The sequence below is a fragment of the Choloepus didactylus genome, chromosome 8 (genome assembly GCF_015220235.1).
Source record: "Choloepus didactylus isolate mChoDid1 chromosome 8, mChoDid1.pri, whole genome shotgun sequence".
Classification (NCBI taxonomy): domain Eukaryota; kingdom Metazoa; phylum Chordata; class Mammalia; order Pilosa; family Megalonychidae; genus Choloepus; species Choloepus didactylus.
In genome coordinates this window covers 142,328,539-142,342,361 of record NC_051314.1, presented here as the reverse complement: position 1 = coordinate 142,342,361, position 13,823 = coordinate 142,328,539, and the positions used below count along the sequence as shown (strand labels likewise).

At 40.0% G+C, this 13,823-nt stretch overlaps 1 protein-coding gene across 4 annotated transcripts in view; it reads right to left on the bottom strand.

The window, feature by feature from the left end:
- The window catches only part of CAMK1D (calcium/calmodulin dependent protein kinase ID), a 420,857-nt gene that overhangs the window by 149,844 nt on the left and 257,190 nt on the right, over nt 1–13,823 (bottom strand). For all 4 annotated transcript variants that reach the window (XM_037845773.1, XM_037845775.1, XM_037845772.1 and 1 more), the window contains exon 3: nt 6,984–7,058. In XM_037845773.1, coding sequence (XP_037701701.1) covers nt 6,984–7,058 — 75 coding nt within the window. The remainder of the gene's footprint in view (nt 1–6,983; nt 7,059–13,823) is intronic.

Genomic DNA, 13,823 nt, shown 5'->3' with positions numbered 1-13,823 from the left:
CAGTTTCCACCAACCCAAACAGAAAAGAGAGGGGCTCAGGGACAAAATCTACTGAGCACCTGACAAAGAAAAACAAAAATATAGCCACCACCACAACAAAAACTCACAAAATCTTCAAACCGAACAAAATACTTTAGCAGTAGGATTATACTTGGATACACAAGAGTTTTCCATTACTGATTTCTTTTTTTTTTGCTGTTGCTTTTTAAAAATCTCACTAATTGAGACAACAATGCAGAGAAGGAAAGATTGAGAGGTCAGTTTGAGTTTTCAAAATATCTGACCTATAACATGTTTTAAAGAAATATAGCTAAGACATTAAAATGCACTTCATGTTTAGACCAAACTATCAAAGATTTTTCAAATAGAAGTCCTTTGAGAGGCCAACTAGAATGAATAGAAATTGCAGATGACATGATTGTTTACATAGAAAATACTAAGAAATCCAAAAGCCACTAGAATCAGTAAGTGAATTTGGCAAGGTCACAGTTAATGTAAAAAAATCTGTGGTAATTTCATATACTATCAGCATGGAAAAAAAAAAGTGAAATGAAAATAAAAATCCATTTACAATAGGATACAAATAAGATATTTAAGAATAAGTTGAACAAAAGAAAACTACACATTGAAAACTAGAAAACACTGTTGAGAGAAATTAAAGTATACTTAACTAAATGAAGAGATTGGCCAAGTTTATGAAATGAAAGTTTTGCTTTTATTAATTTGTCCGTTGTTCCCAAATTGATATTTAGATTCAATGCAATTCCTAAAAATATATTCCCACACACTTTTTTGGGAAAAAAAAAAAAGTTGAATTGATTCTAAAATTTGTATAGAAATGTAAAGAACCTAGAAAAGTCAAAATAATTCTAAGAAAAAAATAACAAAGCATAGAGTGGTACAACAAAATACTACAGAAATTAACCTGGCCATATGTGGTCAATCTATTTTAGGCAAAGGCACCATGGCAATTTGATGGGAAAAGAGAAGTCTTCAACAAATGGCACTGCATATTGTATATTTCTATGGGAAAAAATGAATATCATTCCTTACCTTACCTCATACACAAAAATTAACTTGAAATGAATCATAGAGTTAAATGGAAAAGGGAAAACTATAAAACTTGTAGAAGAAAACAACATTTGGGCAAAAATTTTTCATACAGGACACAAAAAAGCACCAACCATAAAAGAATATGAATTGACAAGCTGAGCTTTAGCACGTTTAAACTTTTCCTTTTCAAAAGGTACCATTAAGAATCAGGCAAAATAAGGTCCTGCAGCCTCATTAGGGGGTATTTACTTGGGGATCTGAGAGCAGGGACATGAATGGACATTTGCACACTGGTGTTTATGGAGAGAGTAGGTATGATTTGTAATGGGTGGAGGTGGCCTAAGGACACATCCACTAAGAAACAGAATGGTGAACTGTTGTGTGTGTATACAATGAAATACTGAGCTACTGCAAGAAGGAGTGAAGCTGTGAGATAGGCAACAAGGTGAATGGAACCTGTAGACAGCATTTTGAGTGAACTATGCCAGAAACAAAGGCAAACACTATAATGCGTCACCAATATGGACTAACTACAATGTGTAAACTCAGAATTGAATCTTAAAGCACAGCTTATCAGGGGAATGCTTATTGTAATGGTCCCTAGATTGTAAGCTCTTACAGCAGTCACATCTATTCCTGAATTTTAATGGTTATCTCCAGATTCCGAGATGCTGATCCCTTTGTGTACAACCTGATCCATCCCTGGAACTTTGGGTATCTGTGTGACAACTGAAACTCAGAGTAGAACTTTAAAGATATGAATGTCAGTATTAGCGCATATAGCAACTGTAAAAAAAGCTGAAAAAGAAGCCAGACTTCAACTAGAGATGTGAATGAAGCAGATGTGGTTAGGACTAGGGCAAATTGGGCCAAAGGGTTTTAAAACTTCAATTCCATGTGAGACCAAGGGAAGAGATGTTTAGTTGCTCTATCACAGGACTTGCCCTTACGAAGTTCGATACTGTAAAGGAGAGGCTAAACCTGTTTATAGTTGTGCCTAAGAGTCTCCCCTGAGTGCCTCTTTGTTACTCAGATGTGGCCCTCTCTCTCTAGCTAAGCCAACTCAGAAGGTGAACTCACTGCCCTCCCCACTATGTGGGACATGACTCCCAGGGGTGTAAATCTCCCTGACAATGTGGGATATGACTCCCTGGGATGAATCTGGATCCGACATCATAGGATTGAGAACATCTTCTTGACCAAAAGGGGGATGCGAAATGAAATGAAATAAAGTTTAGTGGCAGAGAGATTCTAAATGGAGTCGAGAGGTCATTCTGGTGGGCATTCTTATACACTATATAGATAATCCTTTTTAGGTTTTAATGCATTGGAATAGCTAGAAGTAAATACCTGAAACTATCAAACCACAACCCAGTAGCCTTGACTCTTGAAGATGACTGTATAGCAATGTAGCTTACAAGAGGTGACAGTGTGATTGTGAAAGCTTTATGAATCACACTCCCTTTATATCTAGTGTATGGATGTATCAGTAGAAAAATGGGGACAAAAGACTAAATGAAAAATAGGGTGTGGGGGGGTGATTTGGGTGTTCTTCTTTACTTTTATTTTTCATTCCTATTTTCACTTTTTCTGGTACAAGGAAATGTTCAAAAAATAGATTGGGGTGATGAATGCACAGCTATACTACAATGTACTGTGAAAAATTGATTGTACACTTGGATGACCATATGGTATATGAGTATGGTATGTGAGTATATCTCCATAAAACTGAATTAAAAAAAAAAGAATCAGGCAAAAATTTCTTAGATATGATACCAAAAACACAAGTGCCAAAAGAAAATAGATAAACTGGGCGACATCAAAACTAGAATCTTGCAACGCAACAATGAAAAGACAACCAAATTTACAAAGGGCAAAGGATGTGATGGGACATTCCTCCAAGAAAATAAACAAGTAGCCAACAAGCACATAAAAAGATGCTGAAAATCATTAGTCATTAGGGAAATGCAAATCAAAACCACAATGAGATGCCACTTCACATCCACTACAATGTCTATAATAAAAAAGACAGACAATAATAAATGTTGACAAGGATATGAAGAAATTGGAACTCTCAAACACTGCTGGTGGAATTGTAAAATGGTACAGTCACTTTGGAAAACAGTTGGGAAGGTCCTCAAAAGGTTCAACATAAAGCTACCATTTGACCCAGCAATCCCACTCTTAGGTATATAACCAAGAGAAATGAAAGTGTGAGTTCACAGCAGCATTATTCATAGCAGTTGAAAAGTGGTAACAACCCAAATGTCCATTAGCTGATGAATGGATAGATAAAAAGTGGTATACTCACAAACAGAATATTATTTGGCAATAAAAAAATGAAGTTCTGATAACATGTACAATATGGATAAACCTTGAAATTACTAAATTAAGTGAACGAAGCCAGTCATGAAAGACCACATACTATATGGTTCCATTTATATGAAAAGTCCAGAATAAGCAAATCCATAGACACAGAAAGTAGATTAGACATTGCCAGGGGTGGGAATATGTAGGGTGGGTGGGAGTGGTGAGTGAGTGCTAACGGGTACAGATTTCTTTTAGGGAGACAAAAATGTTCTAAAATTAGATTGTGGCGGTGGTTGCAAAATCCCATGACTGTTAAAAAACAGTGAATTGTATGGATGAATTGCATGGTATGTAAATTACATCTCAATAAAGCTGTTTACAAAGGCACATTGAGAAAACAAAAAAGCAAGCTACAGATTAGATGAAAATATTCCTATAACATGTCTGAAAAGCCAATAATATGATGATAAATAATCTAATAAAACTTGAGCAAAAGATCTGAACAGACACTTTACAAAAACACAAATGGGCACTTGGGGCATGGGATGGTAACAGCATCAATAATTCAAATTCAATTCAGAGAAATTCAAATTAAAACCACTATGAAATACTCTCCATGACCATTAGAATGGCTAAAATTAAAAAGATTGGTAACATCAAATGTTGGCCACTGAAACTTAGATACACTGCTGGCAAAATTTTTAAATAGTAAAAAGACTTTGGAAAACTACCTGGCAGTTTTTTAAAAAGTTACACATAATACCTACCCCATGCCCGTGTCATGCTACTCCTGGGTCTTTACCCCCTAACACAGATCCACACAAAGGCTTGTCCATGAATGTTCGCAACAGCTTTATTTATGAGAGCTCCCAAACTGGAAACAACCAAATGCCAACCAACAAGTAAATGGATAAAATGTGGTATATCCATGACAATGTGATACTACTCAGCAATAAAAAGGGACTAACTACTGGGACACTGATAGATGTCAATAAAATTATCATGACTGGAGTAAGCCAGGCAAAAAAGGGTACATACTGCATGACTGCATTTATATGATATCTTAGGAAATGCAAAATAATCTCTCATCAGTGGAAGTAGTTTGCTGGTTGCCTGGGGTCAGAGAGAGGAAGGGAGGACTTGGGAAGGGGGGTGCAAGGAATCTTTTGGAGGTGGTGGACATTTTCCATATCTTGATTATGGTTTTGGTTTCTCTTACATTCATCCCTCAATTTTTTAGTTTAGATAGATGCAATTTACTATACACAAATTATTCCTCAGTAAAGCTGTTTTTTTTTTTTAAGTAATAGAATCAATGAAAAAAAGAATTAATGGATGCTAACAATTTATAATTAGCATATCAAATGTTTGCGTAAATAATGCTTCCAAATGGATCAATAGTGCAGGAAACTTGGTTTTTCCTTAGGGAGCACAAGCATCTGTCACCTCTAAATCTGAATTTTGTGATTAATATGCCTGAAAATCTCATACAGCATCCCCTAAAAGTTAATTTCTGGCCAGTTCCTCTCTGAATTATTACCAACTCTGAATGATGTGGGCCACAGTAAAGAAAGTTTCTAGAACTGCAAAAGAAGGGGAAATGTACTTTCTGCATGATGTTTCTGTAAATCCACAACTGTTCCAATAAAAAATCAATTAAAAAAAATTTTTAAAAGAAGGGAAATAAACCCTTGATAGAAAACTTCAGCGAGGGGGTAGGGGCAGTTGTGCTGACAACGTGATTTCAACACTTTTGGTGCCAAGGTTTTATGCCCTCATGCCAACCTATCTGTGCCTGAACTTCTGTTGCTAAGTGCACAGCCACACTGCTTAGAGGGGGCACATTTAAATCTACTTGAATTTATCTTATAAAATTAGAGACCATTGGCAGAGACACACTGATAAAATGATGTAGACATCAATAGAGAAAGAGACTAGTATTTGTAGAAGGCCTATGGATTGATAGTTTATCTCTCACATATTTTTCGCATTCCATACTCACTTCAGCCCTCATTTGCCCAAATTCACCCAGCTAGAAAGAGGTAGAGTTGAGATTTACATATTTAGGGTACTCTTAACTGATGTATTTATAAATAATATAACACAATATGATATAATATAGCATAACAACATAAATAAACAGAAAACTAAAGCAAGTAAAAACCTGTAGCTTTGGATTCAAGTATTAGTATTTTTCCTGCATTAACAATAACAAAACAAACATTTAAATGTACTACTGACATTTTGCAGGACTTTTGCTGGTCACTAAAATGTCATGCTCTTCCCCTTGGGCAGTCTATATTTGCTGGGGAAGTGATGCACCTGCTTCTTTAAGAGTCGACTCAGTATAAAACAAAGTCACACAAGCTTGCAAGGAGTGACCCCAGATGTGGGGAAGGAAGAACCTGCCACGTGGCAAAATGGTAAAACAAACAGAAGAGCAAAGAACCAGGAAAGACCGCTGAAACTGAGAGTCTCAAGGCAGAGTACAAAGTCCAAATTTGTAAAATCGTACACATGCTTCCGGATTCAACACTTTAAAATATTTATACAAAAAAGGCAAAACCTATTAAACCTATTTTAATGGTAATGAAAGATTAAATAAATGCATCGATGAATACTTATTTGCACCCTATCATGATCTGAAGCTAACGTGTTGTTTAAACATTCATAAGGGAAAAAAGAATATGTGAAAAATAAATTGTTAGCCTAACCATCAATTCTTCTAAATACCTCTAGCAACCCAGAGTCTGAAACTCATTAATAATACATTTTAAATATATATGCTGATCTTAAAAATACTCTTCAGTCTTTACGCTCAATAATACGGTGTTCCAGAATTTATTTACTCAGTTAATGGCAAAAGCTTAACACTCTCATGCAGTTTCCCTCACTGCATTTTAATAAATTTAGACCTGGGATACTCCTAGGAGTTATGTCACTCAGAGTAACGCACTTCTGCAAGCAGGGAGAATAATTTCATCTTTAATTTTGAAAAACACATGTTCAAGTTAAGTCTCTACCTGACTACCGAGCTTTCTTGTCTCTTCCCTCTTTTGGAAATTTCCTATTACTACCGGGATACAGAAATAATTTCATGGAGGGATACTGTCATGCGTGACTCCAATTATACATCTCTTATGCCTGGCCTCAATTCCCACTTGAGTCACATGTGTACTTGTCTTCCAGAACAAGAGCACAGAAGCCAAGATACTGTCTGCCTGCATCCCCAGGCATCCCTGAAAGCAGAGAGAAGGGTGGGTTTTTCTCCTAGAGACAAGAGCAGGGTATATGTACTTCACAGTGGCTCACTGAAGTGCTTTTGGAATGCTGCCTTTGGACCTTGCACATCAAGTACGGACAACCTGCAATCGTGGCATTGGATTCCATCCTCAGGGCTGTAGGTGTTTGGCCCAGCTCAGTGGCTATCAAACTAGACCAACGAGGCCTACAGACCTCTGTACTCCACCGCTGCCTTTGGAATGGATGCATGCCCCACCACTCTTGCTGCTCCCCTTTGTCTTTCCCAACCCACTACATCAGTTTATTTCACCACTTGGCTCCTTTGGGCGTTGTTTGCAACCTCTGGTCTGCACACATCCATTCAACAGGGTACTTACAGCTGCATGACCAGGTACAAGTGGTTGGGGCTTTCATAAATGTCCTCCAAGGCGACGATGTTTTCATGCTTAATCCTAAAAGAAAACACACACACATAATAGTAAGTATGATTGGACAGGAAAACTTTCAAAAACATCTGTATTATAGCCAAATGGTACAAGACAGAACCCAAACTCCTTAACACTGTCTCTTCACAATCTTGGCCCCAAACTCTTTCCAGACCCATTTACCAGTGTCCCTCTGGTACTCCCTGCCCCACTTCATCCCCAGTGCTATCTACAATTTTGCAATACAGGATTAACTACTGTCCACGGATATTTCAGCATCTATACGTTAACTCATGTGAACCCCGGGAATGGACAGACACCAGTGCCCTCTCCCTTATCTCCAGCTGTCAGAATCCTCCTATCCAGCAGGGTCCCATGCAAACGGCTGAGCCCCTATCTAATTCCATCGCACCCTCTTCTTGTAGCCTCCCGAAAGCAATTGCAGCCTGGCCTGGAGAGTGAACCGCACATCCATTGGTCTCACGGCATGGACTGCGTGTTCGGGAACTGGATCATAGAACGCATTCCTGACCCCGGTGTGGGCAAAGGAAAATGAGAATGGCCCTTGTCAATGTCTAAGTTTGGCCACCGCCACGGAACGCCCATCCGGGAGCCCAAGCGCACCAGAAAGTGCTCATCTAAGTGTGCTCCTCCACAAGGAGCACCAGGTGTCAGGAGCTGGCAAGAAGTGCCGATGCCCAGGCCCCCAGCCCAGTCACACAGAATCAGATGCACAAGGGAATCAGTGTCCGAACGAGATCTCCAGATGAGCAGCAAGCCCTGTCTGAGGAACCCTGTGCCAGGCCAGTCCTCAAACGCCGATGTGCCAATGAACCGCCTGGGGATCTTGTTCCAACGCAGAGTCTCATCCAGGGCTCGGAGGGTCAGCATCTCCGACAAGCTCAGGAATGACCCTGGGGTCCCTGGCTGTTCAACCACACCGGGTAGCAAAGCCCTCGCCACCAAGGCAGGGGAGAAGGGAACAGGCTAACCCCAGCCCCCGAACCACCGCTGAGAGCAGTTTCTGCTCCCAAGTCCAGCCTGGTATTTGTCTACCACATTTGGGAGAAGTTTCATCACACAATGAACTCATTAGCTCTTACCACCCTCCTTTCACTGCAGTGACTGCCCAGCAATTTAAAAGGAAGCACTTAACGTGCAGATTTCCGTAAGCCTGAGAAAGCAGGGGTGACGTGTTATTCATTTCATACTCTCCTCCTGCCCGGCACAGATCTGCTTAATAAATGTTTGCTGGCTGAATGAGTGACATTTGAAGGCAGTTGCCACTGAACAGCAAGAAACAACACTATTTAGTTAGGAGAGAATGGAGGCAGTTTTCCTGAGTGTGAGATGTCATCCCCTCGAAAAGAAGTTCATAAAGTGGAACAAATAAGCATATTATCTTCCCTTTGAGCAGAAACTGAAATGACAGAACAAAATAATTAACTGAGAGTAGCAATGTATGGCTTTGATTTCTACAGATTCTATTAGCTAATGCAGTTGTTATGTAGGAACCGAAGTGAGGGGAATTATACTAAATTCACATTTCCCCTGATTCCAGTGCACACAGAACCTAATTATTTATATGTCAGAGACCGAAGAAGAAAAATATCGGCAATATATGAGCCAAGTAGCTATACCACTGAGAACGCCAAGAGCGATGAGTTAATTTGGGACTGCTGAGATGGAGACCTCTGTTGCATTATCATTTTTGGACATATTTGAAAAAATATAACCACAAAAAGTAGATAGCATATGCATTTTCCCATTTTTTTGAATTTCTAAAATTGCCATGGAAATCAATCATATGGGCAAAATTACCATTTCCTTTCAGCCAGCTTAATTGGAGAGGGTATAGAGAAGGGTCTGTTCTTACAGGGAAATGAGAAACATGGGGTTACATGTAGGGTTGCCAGAAAAAAATCTGAATTTTAGAAAACCAGCGAATCCTTTTTTCTGTATAAGTATGGCCCAAATATTGCATCATGTTTATCTGAAATTCAAATTTAACTGGGCAACCTGTGTTTTTATATGCTAAATCTGGCAACCCTCGTTTACATGAATCACCATCAATCAGCCTCTAAACTGGGCTAAAGATTTGCACATGCAGCTCACAGTCCTTGCTGCCCTTGGAGGTTGGGCCATGAAGGTTTTTGGAGGGCACGAGTGCAAGCATTAGTACAGACTAACTACAACCTACATAGAAAACACTGGTCTAGCCAAACTGGGGGACTCTAATAAATTAAGAATATGATTCCCCTCCTTGGATACGAGGATAACAAAGTTAAACTCTGTTTAACCTGCCATATCTTCATGAGTGCTAACTAGAAATTAATTTTAATCCACTGGAACCTTCCAGAGAGATCTTAGAGCTAGTGAGGGCAACCCCAAATTGCAGTCGTGCAGTAGCTGGGAGGATACTTTCACAGACAATCCCTCCTAACTAATGAATCAATGAATGATGCAGTTGCTATTTATTGAGTTTCTGCTCTGCATCTGGGAGAATACAAGAAAACAGAGAAATAAGGCTCTCGCCCTCCAAAAAACTTATCATCCAAATGTCGAGAATTAAATGCTACATTCCATAGAATAGCCTTGACGTTCAAAGAATGCAGGGGCCAGTTTGGGTCAGAACATGGAGAGCCTCGAGGAAATGATGGGGGCTGAGCTGGGTTGTGTAATGCTTGAATAAGCGTACGTTAGACATTTCAAATAAATTCTAAATTGGCCTCTTGGATGTCTCTTAAGAAAAGTGGTTTAATTAGCTCGTAGCTGTTAGAACATGATGAAAGAAAACATTCTGGCTTCCCACAACTGTTCCTAGGTACTTTATTCCACCCTCAGACTCTTTAAGGTATACAAAAGCAGAAATTTAAACGTGAACGTTATTTCAGTACCTAGGTGGTCTTCTCTGAATGTATATGAACATACATCTCTAGGACTATGGGAAGAAAGAATTTCACTGGCTGAGAGTTGGCTTACAATGGATCTGTTCCATGCAAATGCTTATTATCAAACGACAAATTCTGCTCTTTGTATTATGCATTCAACTAATATTTGTTGGCCGCCCACCCCATGCCAGGCACCATCCTAATGAATTTAGTGGTGAACAAGAGCAACCCTCCTGCAATGTGGTTTGCATGCATCTCATCATTGCATTGTCACTCGTTTGTCCAACCACGGCATTCAGAACTGAAAGTTATGATCTCAGTGTAAAATATACCACCATGAACAGGATACTAAATAATAGAGCAAAACTATTAACTACCAGGAGCTGGATAACATCCTTCTGCAAATAAAGCCTAACACCGGGTTCACTTTTTTACAGCTGCACAACTGTTGGGGCATAAAGAATTTAAGCTTCATGTACACAGGCATTTTGGACTCTTTTGTTCAGTATGTCCCCTCTGGTGCCAAGAAGAGTGCATGGCAGGTAGTTCATTCAATATGTGTTTGTTGAATGAATGAATGAATGAATGAAGAAAGAATATGAAGCTCAGGGTCAATTAATTCACCAGACCTCCTCCTTTCTGCCTCAGGCTTCATTTTTTAAACTTGACATCTGTTCTAGTTTGCTAATGCTGCGGAATGCAAAACACCAGAGACGGATTGGCTTTTATAAAAAGGGGATTTATTTGGCTACACAGTTACAGTCTTAAGGCCATAAAGTGTCCAAGGTAACACATCAGTAATCGGGTACCTTCACTGGAGGATGGCCAATGGCGTCTGGAAAACCTCTGTTAGCTGGGAAGGCACGTGGCTGGCGTCTCCTCCAAAGTTCTGGTTTCAAAATGGCTTTCTCTCAGGACGTTCCTCTCTAGCAAGCTTGCTCCTCTTCAAAACGTCACTCACAGCTGCACTGAGTTCCTTCTCTTTTAGTCAGCTCATTTATATGGCTCCACTGATCAAGTCCCACCCTGAATGGGTGGGGCCACGCCTCCATGGGAATATCTCATCAGAGTCATCACCCACAGCTGGGTGGGGCACATTCCAAGCAAATCTAATCAGCATCAAAACGTCTGCCCCACAAGACTACATGAAACATAATGGTGTTTGGGGGACACAGTACATTCAAACTGGCACATTCCACTCACTGGACCCCAAAATGACATTATCTTTCCAAGTACAAAATACATTCATTCCATCACAATATCACAAAACTTAAATCATTTCAGTAACAAAAGTTAAGTACAAGATCCTATCAAAATCATTACAGGTGTGGTGGGTCCTAAGGCATAATTCTCCTTTAGCTTTGGATCTGTGGACTTAGAACAAGTTATATGCTTCCAATATACAAAGGAGGGACAGTCATAGGATAAACATTCCCATTGCCATAAGGAGAAAGAGTAAGGAAAACAGGGTTAACAGGACCAAAACAGTTCCTAAAACCCGCAGGACAAACTCCATTAGATTTCAAAGTCTGAGAGTCATTTATAGAACAATGTTGCATCCTTTGGGCTTGAGAGAGTGGGAGTCTAACTCTTCCTAAGGGCCTTTGTGGCAGCCCTTTCCTCTCCAAACACTTGGGTGAGTGCTCCAACATATCCACACATTGGGGAGACCACCTTCTCGGCCCCACCCTCCTCAAACATCAGGGCAGCACCTGGATTCCCTTCCATCTCCAGAGCACACACTCAACCCCTTCAGAACAGTGTGGTGGCAGCCAGGCTCTCCCCAATTCCCTGGGAATGTGCTCCACCCTCTTTGGGGCTTGGGGTGGCAAGACATTTCCTGAGCATCGAGGTGGAAGGCCCGCCCTCGACTTCCAGGGCAAACTCACCCTTTCCATGCGTGTGGGCCACTCCGCTCTCCCAGCCCAAGACCTCTTGACTCCAGACCTCAACCTCCATGGCTCTGTCTTTGAAGAAATTTTTCCTTCAGTTTGTTCCTTGTCTGTCTTCTCCAGTCCAGACTGGCAATGGCTCTGTCTGTAAAGATCTTGCAAAAATTCTGTTGGCTTCACATGAAGTATGCAGGGGTCAAAGCCATCAGACAATAGGACTTTCCACAAATCCTTTCTGGATAATTCCATCTCCAATCTTGGCTTGTACTGAAATGGCGGCTGGGTTCCATGTTTGGTTACATCCTCACATTGGGCTGTAGCTTCTGGGATTCCACCTCCTGGAAGCTCGTAATTTTCCAAGCCATCGGCTTCTGGTTTCTTTGAACCCAAGAGTTCAGTTCTAAGTTTATCTCTCTCCACTCGCATTTTACTATAAGCTGCAAGGAGAAGCCAGGATACATCCTCCATAAGTAGTCTGGAGATCTCCTCAGCTAAGCATTCCAGGTTGTTGCTTTCAAATTCTTCTTTCCATCTGACACCAGGACTCAATTTTGCCAAATTCTCTGCCACTTTAAAACAAGAATCACCTTTCTTCCAGTTTGCAACAACACATTCATCATTTCTGTTCAAGGCCTCATCAGAAGTATCTATAGAGCTCATATTTCCACAGTCTCTTTAAAGCAGTTTTGGCCTTTTCTATCAAGCGCCTCACAATTCTTCCAGAGTCTTCCCCTTATCCATTTAAAAAGCCGTTTCAACGTGTTTGGTATTTGCAAACTCAGCAGCACCAGCACCCCACTTCTCTGGTACCAAAATCTGTTCTAGTTTGCTAATGCTGCGGAATGCAAAACTCCAGAGACGGATTGGCTTTTATAAAAAGGGGGTTTATTTGGCTACACAGTTACAGTCTTAAGGCCATAAAGTGTTCAAGGTAACACATCAGTAATTGGAGCTCTGGGGTATTCTGGTAGAGATGCCACGACATTAACTGGCTGGTGTCAATTGTTGCTCAGTTGCAATCCCAGCAGCACTTCCATCTTGCCCATACTTTCCCATCCTGTCCAAAAGGGGATGATCAGATGCTTGGCTTCCCTTTTGCCTAGTATTACCACATCACAGCAGGTAAAAGGGAAATGGGATATTTGGGAAGATTTGCTCTTGGCTCCTGGGAACCACTAGTCTTTACTAAATGATCACAAACCATCTGCTGGATTATCTGTTCCAGAATTTTGCTGTGCACTGAAGTCAAGTTCCCAGTCTACAGGTCTCACATTCTACCTTTCTCATGTTTGGAAAATTTTACATCTCTTATGTTGCTTTATCAAACATTTCAATTGTGACTCTTGTGATAATGCAATGCCTTCAGTCACCTGGGATGTAAAACATCCAAATCTAGAGATGAACTAATTTTTTATAACTTTCTTTAGGCCTGTACATTTTATATACATCATTTATTGAGTTACCTTTGGGCCAAGGCTCGACTAGGTATTTTTTGTTGTTGTTGTTTTTAATTCAGTTTTATTGAGATATATTCACATACCACACAATCATCCACCATGTACAGTTGTTCACAGTACTATCATACAGTTGTGCATTCATCACCACAGTCAATTTCTAAACATTTTCATTGCTCAAAAAAAGATAAAAATATGAATAACAATAAAAGTATAAAAGAACACCCCAAAATTCCATTTCCCCATCCCATCCTATTTTTCATTTAATTTTTGTCCCCATTTTTCTACTCATCTGTCCATACATTGGATAAAGGGAGTGTGCGCCACAAAATTTTCACAATCACAAAATCACTCCATGTAAACAAGGTTACTTGGTCGCAGTTCGACCATTTCAAGTATTTCCTTCTAGCTATTCCAATACACAAAAGACTAAAAAGGGATATCTATATAGTGCATAAGAATGCCCTCTGGAATGACCTCTCGACTCTATTTGAAGTCTCTCAGCCACTGAAACTTTATTTTCTTTCATTTTGCTTCCCCCTTTGGGATGAGAAG